The sequence below is a fragment of the Mus caroli genome, chromosome 8, assembly GCF_900094665.2.
Source record: "Mus caroli chromosome 8, CAROLI_EIJ_v1.1, whole genome shotgun sequence".
Lineage (NCBI taxonomy): Eukaryota > Metazoa > Chordata > Mammalia > Rodentia > Muridae > Mus > Mus caroli.
In genome coordinates, this window is record NC_034577.1 from 27,354,970 (window position 1) to 27,379,265 (window position 24,296).

At 37.9% G+C, this 24,296-nt stretch overlaps 1 protein-coding gene across 3 annotated transcripts in view; it reads right to left on the reverse strand.

The window, feature by feature from the left end:
* Positions 1–24,296, reverse strand: part of Wrn (WRN RecQ like helicase) — a 143,976-nt gene that overhangs the window by 77,869 nt on the left and 41,811 nt on the right. For all 3 annotated transcript variants that reach the window (XM_029480718.1, XM_029480717.1, XM_029480716.1), the window contains exons 6-15: positions 23,253–23,402; positions 21,436–21,505; positions 16,440–16,554; positions 11,491–11,917; positions 9,630–9,710; positions 7,830–7,968; positions 6,501–6,576; positions 4,893–4,960; positions 4,550–4,658; positions 3,681–3,749 (exon numbers count right to left, since the gene is read on the reverse strand). In XM_029480718.1, the coding sequence (XP_029336578.1) occupies positions 3,681–3,749; positions 4,550–4,658; positions 4,893–4,960; positions 6,501–6,576; positions 7,830–7,968; positions 9,630–9,710; positions 11,491–11,917; positions 16,440–16,554; positions 21,436–21,505; positions 23,253–23,402 (1,304 nt within the window). The remainder of the gene's footprint in view (positions 1–3,680; positions 3,750–4,549; positions 4,659–4,892; positions 4,961–6,500; positions 6,577–7,829; positions 7,969–9,629; positions 9,711–11,490; positions 11,918–16,439; positions 16,555–21,435; positions 21,506–23,252; positions 23,403–24,296) is intronic.

Consider the following 24,296-nt stretch of genomic DNA (forward strand, 5'->3'; position numbering starts at 1 on the left):
TAGAGTTGGCATTCTGTTCTTGTGGCTGTCTTCTTTTTGGTTTGTTGAGGGATTACTTGCTTGCTTTTTCTAGGGCGTGATTTCCGTCCTTGTATTGGTTTTTTTTTTCTGTTATTATCCTTTGAAGGGCTGGATTCGTGGAAAGATAATGTGTGAATTTGGTTTTGTCGTGGAATACTTTAGTTTCTACATCTATGATAATTGAGAGTTTGGCCGGGTATAGTAGCCTGGGCTGGCATTTGTGTTCTCTTAGGGTCTGTATGATATCTGCCTAGGATCTTTTAGCTTTCATAGTCTCTGGTGAGAAGTCTGGTATAATTCTGATAGGTCTGCCTTTATATGTTACTTGACCTTTCTCCCTTACTGCTTTTAATATTCTTTCTTTGTTTAGTGCATTTGGTGTTTTTGATTATTATGTGTCGGGAGGAATTTCTTTTCTGGTCCAGTCTATTTGGAGTTCTCTAGGCTTCTTGTATGTTCATGGGCATCACCTTCTTTAGGTTAGGGAAGTTTTCTTCTATAATTTTGTTGAAGATATTTACTGGCCCTTTGAGTTGGCAATCTTCACTCTCTTCTATACCTATTATCCTTAGGTTTGGTCTTCTCATTGTGTTCTTTCTATATTTCCTGGATGTTTTGGGTTAGGATCCTTTTTGCGTTTTGTATTTTCTTTGATTGTTGTGCCGATGTTTTCTATGGAATCTTCTGCACCTGAGATTCTCTCTTCCATCTCTTGTATTCTGCTGGTGATGCTTATATCTATGACTTCTGATCTCTTTCCTAGGTTTTCTGTCTCCAGGGTTGTCTCCCTTTATGATTTCTTTATTGTTTCTAGTTCCATTTTTAGATCCTGGATAGTTTTGTTCATTTCCTTCACCTGTTTGATTTTGTTCTCCTGTAGTTCTTTAAAAGATTTTTGTGTTTCCTCTTTAAGGGCTTCTAGCTGTTTGTGTTCTCCTGTATTCTTTAAGGGAGTTGTTTGATGTCCTTCTTAATGTCCTCTATCATCATCCTGAGAAGTGATTTTAGATCTGAATCTTGCTTTTCCGGTGTGTTGGGGTATCCAGGACTTGCTATGGTGAGAGAATTGGGTTCTGATGATGCCAAGTAACCTTGGTTTCTGTTGCTTATGTTCTTCCCCTTGCCTCCCACCATCTGGTTATCTATAATGCTACCTGCCCTCGCTATATCTGACTGGAGCCTGTCCTTTCTGTGGTCCTGGTTGTGTCAGAACTCCTCAGAGTTCAGCTGTCTCTGTGATCCTGTGATTCTGGGATCCTGGGATCCTGAGATCCTAGGTGTGTCAGAGCTCCTGGGAGCCAAGGTTCCTCTAAAACCCTGAGATCCTGGTGTGACCAAGTTCCTGGGATCCTGGAATCCTGGGATCCTGGAATCCTGTGGACCTTGGTGTGTTAGAGCACCTAGGAGTGCAGCTTCCTTTGGGTATTGTGGGACTGGGTACAGAGTTTGCACCCAAGGTCAGCTAAGGTCCCTGTCCTAGACTGGAAAGAAGCATTCAATAGATTTTTAAGTAATACATCATGCTGATTATTAAAATCCAAAGGAATATTATATATACATAGTTCAGATGTTAGTCCTTTCATTTATCTTCAATTCACCAAAATAAATTATAACAATTCTTGTCCTGTGGGATTCACCACTAAGCTGGAATTATAAGCCAAATTATGGTTTCTAAGAGTCTACTCCCCAAACAAAAATTCTACCATCTCTCATCCCCAGAAGCGGTGTGTGAAAAGTCCTGTTGCTTACTACCCCTGTCGTTTCTTAGCCAGTCATTGGCTTTAGCCACTTGGAAAGAATCTCATTGTACCTTCAATTTGCTTTTGCCTGGTGACCAATTATATAAGCATCTTATACTTATTGCTGTTTGTATATCTTTGTGCTAGTGTCTGTTCCAATTTTTTGACACTTTAATTTTTTTTAATTCTCTTTTGGTGGTGATTTCTATATTATAGGCAGAAATCTTGTATGGATATGTACTTTGCATATACTTTGCTAGTTTATGGCCTTTCTTCCTCTTTCAATAATTCTTTTGAGGAGGAGTAGGTTTTCAGTTTGTTAAAGTCGAGCCGCTAATTTGTTCCTATAGATTTTGCTTTGGGTATTTAAGAAGTCTTCCTAACTGAAGGTTATAAAGATGGCATGCTTTTCCTTAAACATTTCACAATTTTAGGCTTGGATGCATAATTCACTTTTAAAAAAAAAAAAAAAAAAAAAAAAAGTTTATATTGTGTGGTGTAGTTTGGGGGGGTTGTTTGTTTTGTTTATCTTACAAGGCCATTGTTTTCATATAAGCCATTATTCTGGCTCTGTCCCTTCTCCACTGGATCGCCTTTGAGCCTTTCTCAGATGATGAGCTTTGTAGGCATGTGCAGATTCCTTGTTGAGATCTGCGTCTGGGGATCCGTCTGCCTGTGTTGGCTGCTGTAGCTACAGTAAAAGCCTGGAAGTCTCGATGACAAGCCCTCAGTTATGCTCTTTGTTTTCAGGGGTGTGTTAGTTCTCCTGGCTGCTCTTTGGTTCCATGAAGGTTCCAGTGTCCACTTCTTAACTGAGATGTCCTAAGTCTGGCTCTGTAAGTAAACAGCTAATTTTCAAGAAACCGGGATACACTGGAGTTGACTGGCTCATCTCAGATCAGTTTCCTAGTCCGACGGAGAACTGATTCCAAACCTGGGTAGAGTGATGTTAGCCTTTATTATTTTTATTGTTTCTTACAGTAATTAGAAAACTGTATCAATTTCCTGGAGATAAGGTAAAACTTATTACATGCCTAATAAATTACTAGTGAAAATATAATGTTTAGCATGTAATAGACACTAAAATATTAGTGGAATAGATAAATTAAAAACTTAAAGAACTTTTTCTATTAAAAAATTTAATTTAATTTGATCTGCTTTTATATGGTAGAGACATGCCATAAGTAATTTCTAGCCTTCTTTTATAAAAATTATCATAATAGCAAATTAACCATATAATATAAATTATGATACATATAAATAATACATATATGATATATATGTATAACATATAATACTAAATATGATACAATAAGATAATGGAAGACAAGTTAATAATACAAATACAATAATAATTTAAACAAAAAGTGAATAGAAATCCACTTCCCTTTCTCTCCCTCTTGCTCTGGCCCCGCTCACTTTGGGGCCCCACTCGTTCTGGCCCATAGGGTTTTTTAATTTGCTTCTCATTACAGATGGTTATGAGCTACCATGTGGTTGCTGGGATTTGAACTCATAACCTCCGGAAAAGCACTCAGTATGCTCTCAACCACTGAGCCATCTCACCAGCCCCCCAAAAGAGAATATTTATCTTCAGGATAAAGGAGTTTTATATGACTTCTGCTGAGAAAAAAACAGGGCATTTGGTAATACATATGTATATACATGGATCCATGTAATGACAACTAATGGGGAAAAAAAATCCATCAATCTGAAAGAGAACAAGGAAGGATGTTTGGCAAAGTTTGGAAGGAAGAAAGGAAAGGGAGAGATGGAACTATGTTATTATTTCAGAAATAAAGCTTTTTAAAGTATGTTTTCAAATATGGGCAATTTACTCATATAAGTAAACATATATACAAAATTCTCTTACTCTATATTCATCTTACAATATTATGTGACATGATATAAATTACTCACAATTTAATATCTCCTAGAATATTTTTTGATTGTGCAGATCCAAGTAAACAGGCTGGAACATTGGACAGCCTACAGGAGACAAACGCTCTGATGAATACACACATAAACAGTAACCTCATATGTTCCTCATCTTTCTAATGTCCTTTCTTTTTGTGTCTATATAACTTGATATATTCCTTCAAAAGCCTGATGAGGAGGCAAGTCTTTAATGTGGATCTTTCAAGAAGGAATAGAAAGGTGAACTCAGGGTTAGAAGAGGGGTGACTATAATCAAAACATGTAGGAGATTTTCAAAGAACTAATAAAAGCATATCTTAAAAAGTAAACTTTTATATATACCTCATTGCAAGCTTGGGAGCCCAGAGAGCAGAACAAAAAAAGAATTTGAGACAGCTAACTAGCGTAAAGCAATCAGTCCTTTTAAAACCTGATCAGGGAAAACAGGTAGCCTTGCATTAGAGACCTCAAGAATGAATGTAAACTCTTCCACTAACACTTCATTTGCTACTAATGAATGCAGCCAGGGGTGCTAGTGCATGCTCTGTAAGCCCAAAACATGAAGGGCAAGGCAAGAGGCCAGAGCGACACCACCCTGGACTATCTATCTATGTATATATCAAGACCCTATCTCAAAAATTAAAAATAAAAATAAAGAAGATCAAGTTACTTCCCAAAATGTAATCCTGTGACCTAGATTCACATTTACCTTCTGATATTTCATTGATAGAACAGAGAGGGACAACCGGGCAAAGGGCCACTGGACTGAGAGAGAAGAGCCTAGCTAGGCCTGTGTAGTAAGATCCTACCTTGCCATGTTCTTTCCACTTGCTTATCCAAGGCAACGATGCAGCAGTGAAAGCATTACTTACTCAAGCTGGAGGACTTGGTCTTCCATTAAGGAAATGAGAGGTGAAATGACAATGCCAATCTTGCCTGTATAAACAGGCGGGTACTGGAAGCACAGACTCTTCCCATATCCTTGAATAAAAAAAAAAAAAACACAAAAAAATAAAAAGAAACTCTTGATGCTTTGCTTTCTTCTTACAGTGTGCTAATATAGCAGAATAAGTGGACATGGTAACTCATGCATAAGTTTGAAGGCTTTTCCCCCAATCATTCCTTCCTTTATTTTATAAGTTTCTGAAAGATTAAGCACTTTAAACCTTTTATGACTTTTAGATGATTAAATTATTTACTTTAAGTATAGCTTACCAGTTGCCATGACAACAACATTATCTCTTCTTTCTTCTAATACAGAATGGATGACTTTCCACTGAACCCTTGAAGGTACAAAGTAAAATGTTTTATCACTAGCATCCAATGCACAAGTTCAAATCTATTTAACTTCTTCTCTCCAATAAACTCTTTCAGATTTTTTTTAGAGCTACCTATATAAATATATTCAAATCCTAGAAATTTGAGAGAAAAAACTTGATCATTTGATTAACTTCTCATTCAGACTGACTGAATAACCATGAGTTGCCATATAGTATGTATATTTAATTTTATTACATATATCTAAAGTGTAAAACAAATACCCAGCTTTGTACTATAGACCGAAAAGTTAGTATTTTAGAATAAATAAGAGGACTGCTATAGGTTTGAAATGAGACCTGTGTAAAGTGATGGACTAAGATGAAATCAACTGGAGGTGATCTTTATTAAAAGAAGGAAAAATGCTTCGATGAATTCTTTTTAAAGTTACAAAAAACAAACCAAAAAAAAAAAAAAAAAAACCCGGCAGTGGTGATGCACGCCTTCAATCCCAGCACTTGGGAGGCAGAGGCAGGTGGATTTCTGAGTTCAAAGTCAGCCTGGTCTACAGAGTGAGTTCCAGGATAGCCAGGGCTACACAGAGAAGCCCTGTCTCAAAACACACACCCACACACAAAAAAAAAAAGTTATAAAAACAAATGAAAAAACCCTGTCTCGATTGTTTGTTAGCAACTTACTGGTCTTATTCAAATGCACTTGTTCCTAATCTCATTTGTGTTCATCTCATTGTTTCTAGTTATTAGTGTGCCCTTGTGATGGTGGGAATGAAAACACTCCCCAAAGGCTCACAGGGAGCGGCAGTATCTGAACAGATTAGGAGGTGTGGCCTTGTTGGAGGAAGTATGTCACTGGATGTGGGCTTTGAGGTGTCAGAAGCTCAAGCCGCAACCAGTGTCTCACTCTCTCTTCCTCCTGCCTGCCAACTGGGATGTAGAACTCTCAGCTCCTTCTCCAGCACCATGTCTGCCTGTACACTGCCATGCCTTCCTCCACGGTAATGGGCTAAACCTCTGAACTGGTAAGCCAGCCCTGATCAAATGTTCTCCTTTATAGGAGTTGCTGTAGTCATCGTGTCCCTTCACGGCAATGGGACATGGACTAAGACAGCCCTTTAGATGTAAATGTATTTTGAAATGTTAAACAGTAAACCATCAGCTTCTCAAACTGTTCTCTCAGAGACTCACAACAGTGTGCCTTGCGACACCTGCAGAAAGCAGTAAGCAATGTGCCTTTCCTCTGAATTCATACTCAATAAAAGATAACTCAGCAGTGAGAGAAATCCTTTCTTTATTATTATTATATAGTTTTTACATAGAACCACCCAGTGAAAGAAAAATAGAACCGCTTCCTTTCCTATTAAAAGGACAAAGAAACTTATGTAATTAATACTTCCAATAATTTTGCAGTTGTATATAATCTATATCTGACATATATGCCTACAATAAAATTAGGCTGCTGCTGTTAGGATATGGGCATGAGTTATTTACTCTTTCTCTTTGTGAAAAAAAATATGTACATTATATAGTTAATTGAGATCATACTCACGGTTTAAAACTGCTGTGTCCGAAATAGGTCTTGAGGCAATTAATTTGCTTTGCGTTGGGTTCCGGCAATAAATGGTCTTAAAAATAAATAAAATAATAAAATTGACATTTATGTTCAAAAGCAAATATGCTATGCAAGAAGAGGAAAATGTTCATTCCATTGCTCTGATAAAGAACAGAGTGATGGGTGAAATCCACTGTTTCCATCCTAGTCACACTTGACTCTACAGATATCTAGAATGACACCAGGCAAATCCTCTGATCACTACTAACATACTAGAACTATCCTTGTGGTCCACTTTAGCAATAGTGGTAAGAAGAGGCCCAACATCCTGTAATTGGGAAACTTGCAGGATCTAAAATCCAGAATGAAGCAAACCAAGCAAACAATAGAAATGCCGATAAAAATTTTATGTTAGAAGTAATTTTCAATTAATGATAAACATGAATTATATTAGTATCCCAAATTAAGTGTACAGAAAAAAATAAAATTTTCATTTAGCTGTTTAAAACTAAATCTAGTTATATAAATCAAGTTACCTGGGTCTAATTTAGCTACCTATCCTATTTAGTTAGGTTAATATAGCTACTTAAATCTTTAGCCAAAAATTTTAATGGTACCACATGGTGGACTATGTTAGCTCTCCCTAAGTCCCACCCCTGTCTGTCCATAGATGCAAAGATTCACAAGCAGCCAAGAAAGGATAAAACACAGATTCTAGATAAGCTATCATTAAACATGAAATATAAGTGCTATGGCACATCTTAACAAACAGATGGCTACACTTAACAAAAGGAAACAAAGGAGAATAACTCATCAATACATTCATAAGTACCTTCTACCTACAAAATGATTTTGAAATGTCCACATTTTCCCACCACAATATATTGTAGGTATAGTGATAGTACTACAAAGTTGGCCAAATGACCATGATTGTTTACACGTAGATGACAGTTCTATCATTTGCACACTCATTTACTATTCTATACATTTAATTGAACATAAGGAAGTCCTCTGGTGTGGCGCTTGTTTAAACCATAAGCTCCTGGGTAGCAGACTGCATGTATTTGTATCACCTACAGTGGCATTCAATATAAGCAATTAGTAAACTATTTCACCACTGTCATTGGGACCCAAACCAAATCTTTCACTTCAGGATTAAAGGTTTCATCAACCACAGTTCCCGAGAGACAGGAGCACTAAGGGATTAAGTGGTTGGCTTATAGACCGGATAAGTAACTACATGCCACCAACGTGTTAAACTTCCAAACACGGGAAAACTGACACGAAATCCATGAAAGGTGAGTTTGTTTCCACCTTGATTCTTACCCTCTTCTTCCTGCTCCTCTTTGATGGCTTCATTTCCGCCTCCATCTTCCTCCTCAGGAGGAAGACACCCATTGGTTCCCATTTCCAACCATTTAGAGTGAGTGGGTTCCACCACGTCACTATTTAGGTTTTCTAAAGACTGGAAGTTTAAAAGAAATTTGAGGCAGAACACTGACAATACAGTATCTTTTTACTGAGGACAAAAGGAGGGTTATTAACAAAGCCTACAATTTGGTTGAAAACCGGCAGATGTGCAAACAACAGCACAAAAGAACATGTGTGCTCCTCTATAAATACGTGCTGAAGATGCTCCAAGGCACGAGGCCAGGATGGAGCATGGCCAGCATAAACAAGGTTCAGTAATAGCACATAATGAATGGCCTCTGGGAAACGTATCGTAAATTTAAAATTTGCATAATTTAACCAGTTTTTCTTATTGGACTTCAACGTTTTAGAATTCTAAGTGGTAAAATGAAACATTTTAATGCTATTTTTATCATAGGTTTCTCCATGTTACATGTCAATTGCATTTTTCTTGAGTAAAGATGATGCTTAAATTATGAACAAGCAATAAATGTGTTTTGGAACTGTAAAAAAGGATTCAAATAATTTTAGGAAAGAAATATTACTGATGTGAAAAAAAGGTTTTTTGATATGTATTTTCTCCACTATTTCAAAAATATTAGTATATTTCAAATCGCTGTATCTATAAAACTTTTTACTAAGGAGTTGCATAGACTATTCATTTAACACACGTTATCTTCACTTTTTATGAGGCATTCTATTTTTTAGTTTGGTTTTAAGAATATCCTTTAAAGTATAATATTTCCATCCTATAAAAGAAAAATGAGGGGGAAAAAGAGGTGGTGGTATTTCTTTAACTCTACCAACATATTCAGAGAACAGAGATATCCAGTGTATAATATATGGTACAGATGTCTACAAGCATCCTATACTTGGTACCACTTGAACTGAATGCACTAGAAAAATGAATACCTAGTGAAGAGATTGTGATTTAGCTAATATTTCTTAAATAGGAGACAGGCTACCTGATAAACTGTGATGTTAGCAATGGACACCAATGGGGAAGGGAGGACTCAGGTCTACAATTCAATTAGGAATCCACATCTTTATTTATCCTTATTTATCTAAAACTCAAAACTAAAGAACTAGAAAATTACTCTCATTTCATGAAAAGAAAAAGCACACTGACCTACAGACGACAGCTTAAAAGGCAGACACAAAAGCATACTTCTATTTCTTTTCATTTTTCATTTGATTTAACTAAATCGTGCTTTTCCTTACTCTCCCAGTCTGGATTTTTCTGTCTATACATGGCTTACGACACTTGATAAGCTGGAGGATGAGTGACAGGATAGAAATCCACAGATCCATACTTCAGCTTTGATAACAGAGTAAACAGCCATTATAAAGTTACATATAATCAGTATTTAAAAAAAAAACACAATAAGAAAATCCAGACCCTGTGAATGATTGAATGAGTAAAAAACAGAATGTCTAAAACACAGCAAATACATGAAGAAGAAGAAGAAATGAGTTTCCTGCTCAAGTGCTTAGTTACTGCCCAGTTTCCAGAGAGAGACGTATGAGGAGACAGAACTCCCGTGAGAACTCCCAACGTTACACCTAACACTACTTACAGATGAGGACATGGAAACTGAAAAATTAAAGTCTAACATTAAATAATGGGTATGAATATCATTGTGGTGGCATAATATTTTAATTATTAAAGTGTTCTTTTAAAAACTTGAAGTAACTTTCTCTTGTGTTCAAACATACCTTCAGCATCTCCATTTCCAAATCTTCATCACTTTCAATTATATAGGAGGAGTCATTTTCATCATCATTGGGAGATAAATGCTTTAAAGAAAAGGATTTCAAAGATTAACGTCCTGCGAGATTGACACTATACTCTCAGGTGTTTTCACTGAAGTATTTAGACATCTTCCTCTTCTTTAATAGGCAGATGTTTAAAGCATATTTATATGTTCACAGCATGAGTACAGAGAGGAAGGGAGAGGAAGAAGGAGTTTTTTAATCTTTAAATAATGAGAGAGAGAGAGAGAGTAATTAAAAAGACAGGCAAGTTAGATAAACAGACTTCAAGTAGAATCAACATGCAAAAGAAGAGAAAGTGCAAGTTGAAGGTCAATCCAGGTCAAGCTGGGTCTCCCCAACTTTCCAATAAATGGCATTCTATACAATGTTAAAAAGAAAGTCTGTACAAACCAAGAAAATCAATGGTTTTCTTACATATATCGATTTAAAAATACCAAAGACTAATACATAATAACCTTTCAATAAATTAGTTTTACAAAGAACATCTATTTGAAAAATACTAGATATATTATTTTCTTGATCTATTGTTGATGTTTGGATATGAAGAATCTTTACAATAATTTAGCAATCCCAAGGAACCGGGTGCCTAACAAGCTGCAAATCTACCCTTCACACACACACACACACACACACACACACACACACACAATCAAGAAGAAATGTGAAGGAATATCTCCCCAAATGCTTCATATTTAATTTGTTAATGGGAAAATGAAAATAGCCTTAATTAACATGCTAATTTAAAGCTATTAAAACACATTTTTAACTGAGTAAGGTTTTCTTGATTTCTAAATGCAGTCTTAAATAATAAAAATGATGCTAATCATTACATAATAAAATGGCAATAATTGATATAAAAGATATCAGTCAAATCAAACTCATGAGCATAATTCTCTAACATATAAAAATATGAAAGTACAGATCTAATTAGAAATTTCTACAGAATTAGAATGATGCACATGTAAGTGAAAGAAAGCATTTTCTAGAGAGGGAATCTGATTCACAAAAAGTTAGAATGAGAATATTTTGAAATTTTTAAAACAATTTACATTTATATACTCAATAGAAACAATTGAAAAACTGCTGTAAACAAATGAAAGAATTGTGTATAAGACTGTGTTTCCACTTCTATAATGAAATTGAGAGGTTTAAACCTATACAATCTTTTCAAAATCTAAAATGAAATTTGTTATTGCAAAAAAAAAAAAAAGAAGAGAAAAGAAGAGAAGAGAAAAGAAGAGAAGAGAAGAGAAGAGAAGAAGAAAAACCTCCCAGAAATGATAAATGTCTTCAGTAATTTGCAAGCTAATAAGAATTAGGAAGGAGACAAGAGCTTCCTGGTTCTCCAGGTCACAGTATGGATGCCTGTAAATCAAAGGACCCTTCCACCCTAACAAATAATTTCTATCTGAAGGAATAAAACCCACCCACCCCCCAAATCAAATCATTATTTTGGATGAGTAAATACTTAGGAAGAATCCACCAAAAAACTATTATCTATCATATAAAAAACATAAATAGAAAAGCAGCAAATGTTTTCACTTATACAATTCTACTTATTGTATTAAGTGGATCTCACAAGTTAACATGGCCTTCTGTTTGTATTTTTAAATAAAGTTTTATTGAAGCACACAGGTACCACTGCTTGCATGTGTCTATGGCCGCTTTACAACGGATGAACTGGATAGATACAACAGAGACCATACATCCCACAAAAACTAAAATATTTGTTCTTTTGTGCATTTATACAACAAAGTAAGCCAACCACTGATGAATATATTATTCCCTCTCGATTCAGTACCTCAGAAAGTTGGTGAGAAACATCATTATATTTTTCTTCTTTAGCTTGCTGTTCCAAATCTTGGAGTTCATATTCTGAAATACTAGGAATCACACAAGTTCTTTCCATATCTTCTCTCAACAGATTGTCTTCTATTTCATTTTCAGATTCACCTTTTTCTTGCTTCACTTGATTTCTAAATACATCAACCTCCTCTTGCTTCACTAAACTGTCAAGTTCTGGGTCCCATGGTTCTTCTTTAATTTTAGCAAAAGTACTATGTTTTCCAATCTGTTTCTCTTTTTCTCCAGCAGCAGCTGAATCCTCTGATGACAGTAAATTAAAACTACTGCCCGGCTTCAGTCTAGTCTCAGTGTTTGTAGGACCACAGATCACCTTTCTCAATGAACAGAGATTTTCTGAAATACTCTTCAATATTACAGGAACCCTAAAAAAAATTCAAGAAGCATTATTCAGCTCTAATTTTATTCACTGTAAAGATGAGTTTTAAAGGTTCTTACTAAACGAAAGCTTACTGAGGAGACCCATTGGACTAAAACTGTTCCTCATTTCCACGCGGCCACACATGAATATGAGTAACAGCCAACTTGCCTGTGTGATCAGGTGCTTCTCATTGTAGAAGTAGCTTTGCATACTCACTCAGAGTTTACTAACTCTGAGTCCCCATCCCCTTTATGCCAGGTGGCCCTTTTTGATAATTAATTTAATGAAATGTAAACTGCAGCAATAAGATATGACAAAAAACAAAGCAAAAACTATTTCATTTTATTCTGGACTAAACACATGGGAAGAGTCAACAAAGTTCTGTTGGTAAATTTGTTATTTGTTAATAAATTTTCTAAAAATAAAAAACTCAGAGTGTTAATGAAAAACTTGAGAGGTAAGGGTCACCAACATATCACACAACATGGAAAAATGAAGTTCAAGTCTTAAATACAAGGTAGAAAAAAATGTACAGTTCAGTCAAAAAAATGTTAAATCTAAAAAGACACAGGCACAAGCCATTTGGGAATCCTGTAATACAATGAAAGGATCAAACTTATAAAAAGTAGATATAGAGGAAGGAGAAGAAATCCATGTAAAGTCACAGAAAATATTATTAACAAAACCATACAAGAAAGTTCTCCCAAACTAAAGCAGGAAAAGGTTTTTTAAGGTACAAGAAGTATACAGAAAATGAAATAGATAGGAATAGAAAAAAATAATCCCTCACCACATAATCAAAATACTAAACATACAGAGGAAAGAAAGAATATTAAAGGCTACAAGGTTTAAAGACCATATAACATATAAAGGTAGGGCTATTAAAATATCTTCTGGCTTTTAAATGGAGATTTTGAAAACCATAAAGGACCTGGGCGAATAGTCTACAAGCTCTGAAAGATCACAAATCCCTGCCCAGACTACTATACCCAGCAAAACTATCAATCACAGTAGCTTGGGGCTGAGGGGGACATTCTGTGATTAAACCAATTTTAAGCATATCAGTCTACTAAACCAACACTACTGAAGGCATTAGAAGGAAAACTTTAGTCTGAAGCAGTTAATCACACCCAAGAAAACAGAAGGAACAATCCCAGACCAGTAAATCAGAAGAGGAGGAAGCAAGCCATACCTTAACCACAAAATAACAAAGTCAAAAAACAAAACTAAAAAAGAAAAAAAAATATTGATAACTCTCAGGTAAGTAGTAAATTCTACAATAAAATGACACAGAAACACTGTCTTCCAGATACAAGACTGATGCACATATGAACTCCCAGAGACTGTGGTAGCTTGCACATGAATAGCAAAGGTTCAATCTAGACAAAATCCCAGCATTCCTAACTAAAAACTTCTTTGCAAAAGCTGGGAAAGAAAAAAAATCTGTTTTCTCTAATTACATGTCACTGGATGTATTGACAACAGTCCAGGGCAGGCCCCATGCCCAGGAGCAGCTAACCAACACAAAATGAACGCCTTGCTTTTTTTTTTGTAGGCTTTTTATTTCATTTTGTTGAGGTAACTGTTTTTCCTTACTGGTTTTTTGTTTGTTCTGATTTTTCTTTGTTAGATTGTTCATTGTTGATAGAAAGGGGCTCAAACCTTGGGTGGGTAGGGAGGTGGTTAAGATCTGGAAAGGGTTGGGGGGATAAGGAAAATATAATCATCTATTACATAAAAATTATAATAAAAAAATTATACCCCATAGTCAAAATAACTGCAAAAGCTCATAAGAAAAAAACTTTAAAATTCTTAGGACTTTGTAGTCACATGACTTCAAGTATATTGAATTATCATTCCACTTTAAAGAAACTAAAGGTAGAAATTGTAGGTAATACATTCTGAGTGTAGTGTAAATAGGAAACGCTGTGCAGAACACCAAACAACAGGACTACTTTAAAGACAACTCTGTGATGCTTGCCTGGGGTGCACAAGGCCTCAAGCTCAATCCTCAGCACTAAGGAAAGAAAAATTACCTAAATAAGTGAAGAAATTAGAGAAAGACAAAAGATGGTAATAAACAAAGAGACGTGTGGTGTTATGCAATAAGTGCTTTGGGCTATGTATTCTAATTTTTCAATATTTAACTCAATGATTTATAAAACCAGAAATGTTCAGGTAGCTCCAGTTAATTTTTATTTTAATGGTTCAGATGAAACTCTGCTCTTGCCTGAGAATAAACCATCAAAGTCTGAGTTTGTCCAGGGGTTGGTCCTACACTGGAAGCTCATTCTTACAAGACACAGAAAAATCAAACTGGAACTGACCAGATGCTTCAGTTTCATCCTGCCAGTCAGCATTCATACTTGGAAAAGGTACTATGCCACCTGCCAGAGGGCAGGGGTGGCGATGGACATCAAGGGTCTTATCCAACTCTGTACCCTGCATGCTACAGTACCAACCTGCCAGGCAAGGTATGTCTGCTGGAGAACCAATGACATGACTGGGGGTGGGTCACGCCAATCAGCAATCCAGGGATTTGAAGCCTGGACCTTCAGGAGGGAATACATGACTGGAAGTATAAATCTGGTCAGAAGCCTTTGGCTGGGGAAATCACAGGCCCTAGCAGAGGGGTACCAACTGCTGACACACTGCTAGATAGACACATATCATATTGCCTTCGAACTATTTGTTCTTACCCAGAGTGCTACTCTCAGTCTTGGTCAAAGAAGCTTTTGGCTAAAGAAGACTCACAATGATCAAAGTGTTGAGCATAAATGAGTACTGGGTGCTCTGCCTGAATTGGGACCAGCACGTACATATCACTCCTTCAGTGGCCCAGTGGACATAAGAGGATGGATGGACAAACTGAAAGAGTCAGACGATGTGGGGGAGCGCTGTGAAACATTGCCATGTAGACATTGCATGGCTACTGAAATCATAAACACGCAGCAAATAAAACACAGGGCCTTCCGCCGCTCCCACGCTGATGGAGAAGCTCCAAAGTGGCCCACCGTGTCCTTCCCTAGGGAGCTTTTGCTTGGCTTCTAGGCAAACAGTCATCATTCTCTTCAGTAGTCACTGGAAAAGCTGCCATTGCTTAGTCAGCAGTCTCTTAACCATGCTCATACAAATACTCCTAAATAAACTCAGTGCCACTCACACACACACGCACACACACACATGCACACACACACACACACACACTCACACATGCACACATGCACACACACATGCACACACACAGACACTCACACATGCACACACAAATACACAAACACACATGAAAATGTGAAAGAAGGAAAGGAGCGACTTAAGTAAAAGGGAGTCAGCAGGAATCAGGGGGATAAGAGAGTGTAATGGAAAGTAATTATGATCATAATAAAATGTACAAAAATGCTCAAAAAACCAAAACTACACAATTATCAACTCTCCCAAGTTTAGCTCAACCTTAAACTGTCAAAGTCTATATTAACATAAGCAAAAATCAAGATCAAAATTAAATCCAGGGCTGGAAAGATAGCTCAGCAGTACGAGCATTGGCTGCTCTTCTGGAGACCCCACATGGCAGCTTCCAACTGTCTGTCACACCAGTTCCAGAAGATCCAATGCCCTCCTCTGCTCCTCTCAGGAATACATCACATAAGTTGTACAGAGACATACATGCAGGCAAAAACAGCCATACACAGAAAATGATCCAAAAAGCTTTTAAAACTATTAATTAAATTCAAAATCTAATAACAGGTTATTTTAAAATAATAAACATTTATAAAGCTTTTTATTAGTCAGGCTGGCCTTGAGCTTGGAATTCTCCTGCCTCTGCCTCCTGAATGCACAGATTACAGGTATGTACCGTGGTGCCCGGCAATTTTGTAAATTTTACTATATACACAGTATATAATTATATGCATATACATATACTGCTTATATATAACAACTGTGTATAAATAATATGGTATGAGAAGTTATGATTCAATTTAATTGTGAAATAAATGTGTTGCTATAGCAACAGTGATACTATTATAATGTCTTATTTACCATGCACTCACATCAGAGTAAGACATAACCACTTACTCTAACATTAAAGGCTGGCCTATGAAGGCATACATGGTGGCATGCACATTTCCTTCCTTAAGATTTCTCTCATGCTCATTAGTTAGCAACAGACAAGCTCAACAGCCAGCAGAATGCTAAGCATACTGCAGCAACACCACAGCACACTGAATTTAAATAAATGACTAAACAACACTAAATAACACTAATTCTATTAGGGTCCTCGGAGACAAAAACAACTGTTCCTTCCTACAATAAACTTCAAACCACTCTGTTGTGAGTTCTTGATGCTAATAAAGCCTACTTAGCTTGCTGTTATAAAGCCAAGCCGTAGGTATATGTAATTTATACCGAGCAGGCATTCTGGAAAAATCAGAAATCCGTGTTTAAGAAAATAGCATAAAAGGTGATTGAACGCACATACACATACAATTAAAAATAAAATAAATATTTTAAAAAGCACAATATTTAACCTCTGGAGAGTTTCCAAATTTCTGCAAGTGACAGGAAAACGATTGGCTAGATCCCTCATTTCTTCGGAGATTGAATTCAACTGTTCCTTCATCTCCAGAGGTAGGTTTTCCTCTGCTAAATAAAAGAAGAGAGGGGGGGATTAATATTCAAATTAGAAAGCAGAGATTTTATTTAACCACATCATAGCATAGTGTTAGTATCCAGATTTTCATCTATTCCCACAATGAACTCTAACAGAACACTTCCCTCTGGAATCTCTAAATCACTTTCCTCTTTACTCCCTTGTTTTAATGTTCCTTTCAAATTTTTGCTATTTGAAATTTAGAGTGAATTCCAAATGTATACATTATGCAATCCAAATGTTACTGACCTGGACCAGAGGACAAGCCTGAGACTCTCAACTCACCCGACACTGTTTCTGACTTGGAAGTCAGTAAGCCCCAATCCAGGCACGTTCAAACTTAACACCGTTTGGAACCCTTGCCCAAGGGTCACCCTTCATTCCAACAGTCTTCCTCATCTAACCTGAGCTACTCATTCCCACAATCAGACCCTCGACCTTAAAACTGCCCAATAAAACCTCCACTGCACCCAAAATACTTTCCACCATAAATACAGCCATCCCACCACTCTTTCTGACTTGCTAACCCCAGCTCAGTGAGTTAACACTTCAGAATGAAACCTATTGAATCCGCCCCCTCCAGTGCCCACTCCTACTCTCCCTACCTGGTCTCCTTTCCTTTCCTAGCCATTCATTTGATACAGACTCTCCACTTCTGCCTTTTTTCTTTACCCACCTCCATGGAACTCACGGGGCAAAGTCTACTCTAATCATACTCAACTTCTTTAGCTAATCCGTGCCTAAGTAGCTGGACATTCTTGAAAATAAAACAAAATGATAATGGCCGGTTTCGCTTTAAACTCATGACGCAGAACCCGCTTATCTTGAGATAACAATTTTACACCTTTTCTTTCTCTTTTACGTTTCCAACGCCTGCTGCTCATCCTCAAATGTTCTGCTCTTATTTTCTCCTAAATTAACTTCAACTCAAGAGTTTTGCCCTCAGCCGCACAGCTTCCGCTGGGAAGGCTACCACATTATCAACCCTAATGGTTAATCCATCGTTCAACTCCTCCGAGGTTTAAGGGGCTGATGTCTCCTTCCTATTTAAAGCATGTCCTTCGCCCCACTTCTCATTCACTGATGCCCCATCTCCACCCTCGGGCCACTCTCATTTTCTAAATGTCAGTGTGACCTTGCAGCTGCCACCACCTATATTCTTCAGTTTATTCACTCCCAATTTTATCTTGTCCAGTTTCACCACTGGCAGGACAATCTATATTTCTAACCCCACCTTCCGCCGTACACTCTGGAATCCCATTTCTCACAGTGCAGTGGTGGTTAGGTGAGAAATACTTCCCACAGGCTCGCGGGCAGTGGAACACTGGATGCTCAGTTGGTGACTCCATTTGGAGAGGTTTAGGTGGTGCAACCTTCCGGGAGTAAGTCTGACACTGGGGTTAGCTTTGAGAGTGCACAGCTTCACCTTACTTCCTGTTTGCTCTCTCTGCTTCGAGACTGCTGTTCAAGATGTGACCTAACAGTTTCCTGCCCCCTGCCACTCCGGCTGCTTTCTGCCATGCTTCTGCAGAGCCGCTGAAGACTGTTCCCTCTGGGACTGTGAGCCAAAAGGAACTCCTTTCCTTAAAGACCTCTCTGTTCACGGTGTTTTCACAGTAACAGGAAATAACTAGTATGGAGCCGTTCGTGGATATCAAAATCCACCTATAGTTTTTTTCATGCCCACGTTGCAACTTTGGTGGATTTTTTCCCACCAAAACATACTCTTCATATCATCTTGCACTCTGACCCTGCCAGTCATCAGGTTATTCAAGAAAAATACCTTAAGCCAGGCGGTGGTGGCAGACGCCTTTAATCCCAGCACTTGGGAGGCGGAGGTAGGCAGATTTCTGAGTTCAAGGCCAGCCTGGTCTACAGAGTGAGCTCCAGGACATCCATTGTTAAACAGAAAAACCCTGCCTCGAAAAACCGAAAAAGAAAAGAAAAGAAAAGAAAAGAAAAGAAAAGAAAAGAAAAGAAAAGGAAGATACCTTGGCCATCCTAGCAGAGTCTTTTCCTCACCCTTTATAAGGAATTCACCTAGAATTCTTCAGTGTATACCTTCAGAATACCTACTGCATTAACATTTCTTGCTACCTCCACTGGCCCAGTACAATTATCTTCTATTTCTGGACAATTGAAATAGCCTCCTATCTAACTTCCTGACCTTCTTACAGCAGTGAGAAAAAAAACATTTTAAGACAAAATCTGGATTATTTTATTCTGCTGCTCCACATGCCCAAACTAAGGGTTTCCTATTGGCCATCATTGTACTGTGGTTGTTGAGTATTAAAACATCAAGCCCAATTCACAAAATCTGATGCCCTAACTGACTGGCCCCAAGCCTCTTTTCCAGCCTTGTTTCCTACAAGTCTCCCTCACACTCATTTCTCTTTGGTTATATTACTGTTCCTTACAGTAGGAAAGCAGTTGCCCTCAGTGCCTTTGTACTTTCTCAGCTCTAAGCATTTGTAGCTCTTCCTTCAGAGAGCCAAATAGCATGTTACCTTGCTTGTCAGATAAAATCAATACATAATGAACACTAATATATAGCAAACACTAGACAAACTTGTATTTTATGAACGTTCCCTTTCTAAATCAAGTTTTTTAAAATATTATTTACATACACTTAAAATCAATTCCTTACATCTTTCTCCACTATCTGCAGTAATATGGTTGATATAATTTTAGTACCGGTTTCTACCTCATCAAACTACTTTATTCTTGCTATGCCTATAATATTTTTATACTACCAAAGCCTCTGGACCCTGTCTGCTCTAGAAGTTCACCCTCTGATTGCAATACTCTTTTGTCAACACCCAGGACACCAGAAGTAGAGCACAGAACAATGATTGATCAAATGGCTCTTTCACAGGGTTTACAAATCAAACATCCTGTATATCAGATAGTTACATCACAATTCATAATGGTGGCAAAACTACAGTCATGAAGTAGCAATAGAAATAATGCCATGGTTGGTGCCATCACAGCATGAGGAACTGTATTAAAGGGTCACCGCATCAGGAAGGTTGAGAACCACCTGTGTACAAGGTTACAAATGATAGTGGCCATTGTGCCAAATCTGATGATTGCCTACAAGCCTTCACTTTGCCAAAATCTCAGCAGAATTCAAAACAGTTGATAACATCCTCTTCCCTCAAACCTAGTCCTCCCTTGACTTTCAGCACACTGGTACTTGAATTGTCCAGCACTTTCTCATTTCCTTCCACACCCAGGGCAACTCCTATAGTGTCCCCTCCCCCACACAAAGATTAGACGCCAGCAGTTTCTTAGGACTCTTAGTGCTTACATTTTATCTCAGACAAACTGTCTTCTGAGATACAACCTACATATCTAGGTGTCCACAGGCTACAACCCTCTTGCTACCTGAGATGTTACTCTCCTTGAACATGTCTAAAAAACAACTATAAAACTTTACTTCCAGCTGAGTGGTGGTGGTGCACACCTTTAATCCCAGCACTCAGGAGGCAGAGGCAGGCAGGTCTCTGAGGTCTAGGCCAGCCTGATCTATATAAAGAGAGTCTTTAACCTGGATTTTAATCTGTCGTGCAGCCAAAAGCCAGGAGGATCCTTGGCTTGTGCCTGTCATTACAGCAGATTCTGTTGCCTCTATTCCTCCATTAAATCTAGGCTGACGCTATCCACTGTGCCAACCCTTGACACAAATAACCAATTCAAGTTACCGATTCCTCTTTCTTGGCTTACCATCATAACCTCCAAAAAGCCTTTCCCACCATTCTTTTGTAATCCTAAAATCCGCTTTCTTTCTCTGTGGCTCGCTTAGTTAGTGTGTGTTTTATTCTACAGCTTGTTTTGTTAGCTTGTTTTAAAAACAGCGCATTTCACTTCCACATTTAGAACCGTCAATAACAGCTTCAATTTGCTCTTCGGAAGGCTACATAACCTCTGTAGTGAGGCCTGTCTCATTTTTCTGCTTCTCCTACATTACATTGTCACAGTCAACAGTTTCCTTACACTGCACAAGTTCCAGAGAGCTGCCCTCTGAGGCTTTGTACCTGTCTATCATTTTCCCTTTGGCTTTGGCTGGCAAATGTCTGTTCCTATTTTAGGTTTCAGCTCAAGTATTGCTTCTTCCAGGAAATATTTTCAATGAAATATTCTAATGAATATGTAAATCATGTTATCACCAAAAAGCTTCCGATTTCAAAGCATTTCAGATCATGTATTATAGGACTGTTCAAGCTATTTAACAATTTTCTCTGACCATCTGTCCCTTTAGTGGTCACAACCAATCCATGAGATAGACATTTATCTATTGTCCACATTACAAGTCTGGGGAAAGGGACATCTTACAGGTCAGACGGCTAAGGCTCCACCACAAAGATTCTGCAGCACAAAAGCTAGTGCTCATCCACCTACTGGCTGACTCTGCCTGCAATCACTAACAGATCAAAGCATCTGACAGGGTCAATGAAGCTGAGTGAAGAAAACAGCAACCGAACACAGAAAAGCAGAACACTACAGTGCACCGTATACACAGGAATGGTCGAGGCAAATCCATTTTAAACATGTGTAAAAAGAATGTGGGTGTTACCAGCCAAGAGGCAGCTGGCTGGCTCACTGATGTTATCAAGGACAATAACATGGCCACTCCATGGACAAGAAGAGCAGCAACACTATCAAACAAGCAATGGAAGCCCTGTTTTCCCCAAGGAAAGATCTACAACTCCAATTCCTGATCCTGATGGATGTCACCTTTACAGCAACACTGTTCAGACATTTAAGAAGTACCATAAGACTTTGCAAAGATACATAATACTTTGACTTTTTGAAATGAATCTCACAAAACAGCAAATTCATACTTTTATCTTTTATTTTAGGCCACAACATACCTTTATTTAGAGCAAACACTTGAGCAGTATCACCCAAATTTCCTAATTTTTGATAGATGATAAGACCAGCCTATAAAATGACAAAAGAAAAACAAAGTACAAGTTAAAGATTACCAAAATAAATATATATGTCATCTCTCAAGCAACATCTACAAGATTGATTTCCAAGACACTCTCCAAAAATGAAGTAAAACTATTTCAGTATGCAAAGACGCAGGTCTTCATGTAAGCACTATCCCAATGGGGAAACAAAAGCTGCCTAGGCTATAAAATACAGCTTTAAATTTTCACTTACTAGTTTTCAGTATTGTAAGTAGGTATCCAAATGAAATGATCTGTAAACAAAATCTAATAACTACCATCTAGTAAGAAACATCTGTTTTGGTGACGGATCCTATCCAATTCTTGAGATTTCATTAAACCAACTGAGAATGCTGGTCAGTGTATAAACAACAATGCATGCTGGGTATTTTTCACAGACTTGATCAAGTCATACAAACTGTCAAGAATATAGACACTACAGCCTGCAATCTCCATAACAGGGAGACGGGGGCAAGAGGATCCGGACATTAAGGCCAGCCTTAGCTGCATGAACAGTTCAAGAGCAGAATAAGCTGCAAGAGAGTCTATTATTTTGTTTAAAGCAAGTGAGCAAGGAAGCAAAGAAAGCCAAAGGAACAGCATCAAGTCCCAACTCATCCAGCTGTTTTCCTGACAAAAAGTATCCATTGCTGTACTGGCTAGTTTAGTGTCAACTTGACACAGCTGGAGTTATCACAGAGAAAGGAGTTTCAGTTGAGGAAGTGCCTCCATGAGATCCAACTGTAAGGCATTTTCTCAGTTAGTGATCAAGGGGGAAAGGCCCCTGTGGGTGGGACCATCTCTGGGCTGGCAGTCTTGGGTTCTATAAGAGAGCAGGCTGAGCAAGCCAGGGGAAGCAAGCCAGTAAAGAACATCCCTCCATGGCCTCTGCATCAACTCCTGCTTTCTGACCTGCTTGAGTTCCAGTCCTGACTTCCTTGGTGATAAACAGCAGTATGGAAATGTAAGCCAAATAAACCCTTTCCTCCCCAACGTGCTTCTTGGTCATGATGTTTGTGCAGGAATAGAAACCCTGACTAAGACAGTTGGTTTTCCTTTGTTTTTCTGGCTAAAAGTTAGAGTATCAATGTCTTAAAAATAAATGTAAAGTGGAAAAATAACAAGATATTTATCAATAAATACTATTTAAATATGAGCAATAAGTATGATCTAGGGCAAAGAAATTTACAAAAGATACATTTCTTAAGGTAAAGCACACACAGACCACAGTACTATTTATAAAGACAAGCCTAGATGCCAGTATGTACAGATTACACATATGAAAATACATCTAAGAAGAGCAGCAACTAAACTTGGAGGCAATTTATCTAAATTTCCACATTTTAAATATAAATGTAGGGAATAAGGCTAGTTTAAATATGGAAAGCCTGTGATTTTTCTGATTCTGAGTTGCTTATATACAAAATACATCATCAAACCATTTGTGCCTGCTAAGCTCAAAGCCTTTCATGTTTTCAGTAAGTTCACATTCTTTTACACAGGAGTTGGACATCACTTTACATCGTGATAGTAGAAATAACTACTGATAAACAACCTATTAATTGGTATTTTCTAATAAACATGGAGAATTTCACTTGATGTATTCCTAAGAAAATTTTAATGCCAAACTATAATAAAATATTTCAGCTAAGGACATAACCCCAGTACATATTTACTAAAGTGATTTGGTACAAGAAATGAGAATGATGTCATACTAAAGGTCTTTAAATACATACATAAGCATCAGTGGCTGCATACAGTTTCTGGTCCTCAGTGAGGGGGAAATTACTCCAATTGCTGCAGCGGATGGACTTAACTTTCAAAAGTTGTTTCCCTAAGACGTGTTTAACCAGACCATTGAGGCTCCAGGTCTCTGCGCACTTCAGCTGGAAGGAGTGAAAGGGGGACAGAGCAAACATTCACAGTCATTGTCAGCTGTCCCCAGGGACCACAAATAAAACAAGCCTCCCATCTGAGACCTCATTCATAGTGGACAGTAGGAATTTAGCTCCGAGGTTCCATAATGTGGGTATCAAAGGGCTTAAACGTTAAAGATGCTGTTCCTAGAAGGCAGCTGAATAGTTAAGAATGGTTTTGATCTCACAGCCAAATGAATATGTGGCTGAATATAAGGATGTAATCATTTCATTAATAAAATAATGGAAACATAGGTGATGATGTTAAAGGTCAAACAGACATTTGACATTCTATATCAAGAGTTGCCCCGTAGTCATCTTTTCCAAAGACGTGCTATTGAAATAAATCTGTAAGATACAATAAACATTCAAGTGTGCAATATACAAAATACTAAGGTTAGCAGGAAAGATGAACGGGCGCTGGTTCAGGCAACTGGACACTGAGATGGAGTTTCAGAACTGGAGGGTTTCATTATTGCACTTTGAACTTCTGTTTTGCCACCAAAATCAACACAACACATAGCTTTCATTACTTTATAAAAGAAAAAGAGGTCCCTTCTGGTCAGCCCCAGCACTGGGTCACTTGGGCGTCGAGTTGGTGGACAGACCCAAGGTCCCCAGAGCACTCTCCAGGGGATCTTAGGACCTCTGGTGAGTGGAACACAACTTCTGTTACAAACCAATCGTGTGGGACCTGAGACAGCATTAATTGGAGAATCCAGAAACCCAGACTGACCAGGGTCACAAGTCCCTTCTGGTCGGCCCCAGCACCAGGTCACCTTGGGCACTGAGTCTGCGGACACCCCCAAGGTCCCCAGAGCACTCTCCACAGGATCTTAGGACCTCTGGTGAGTGGAACACAAC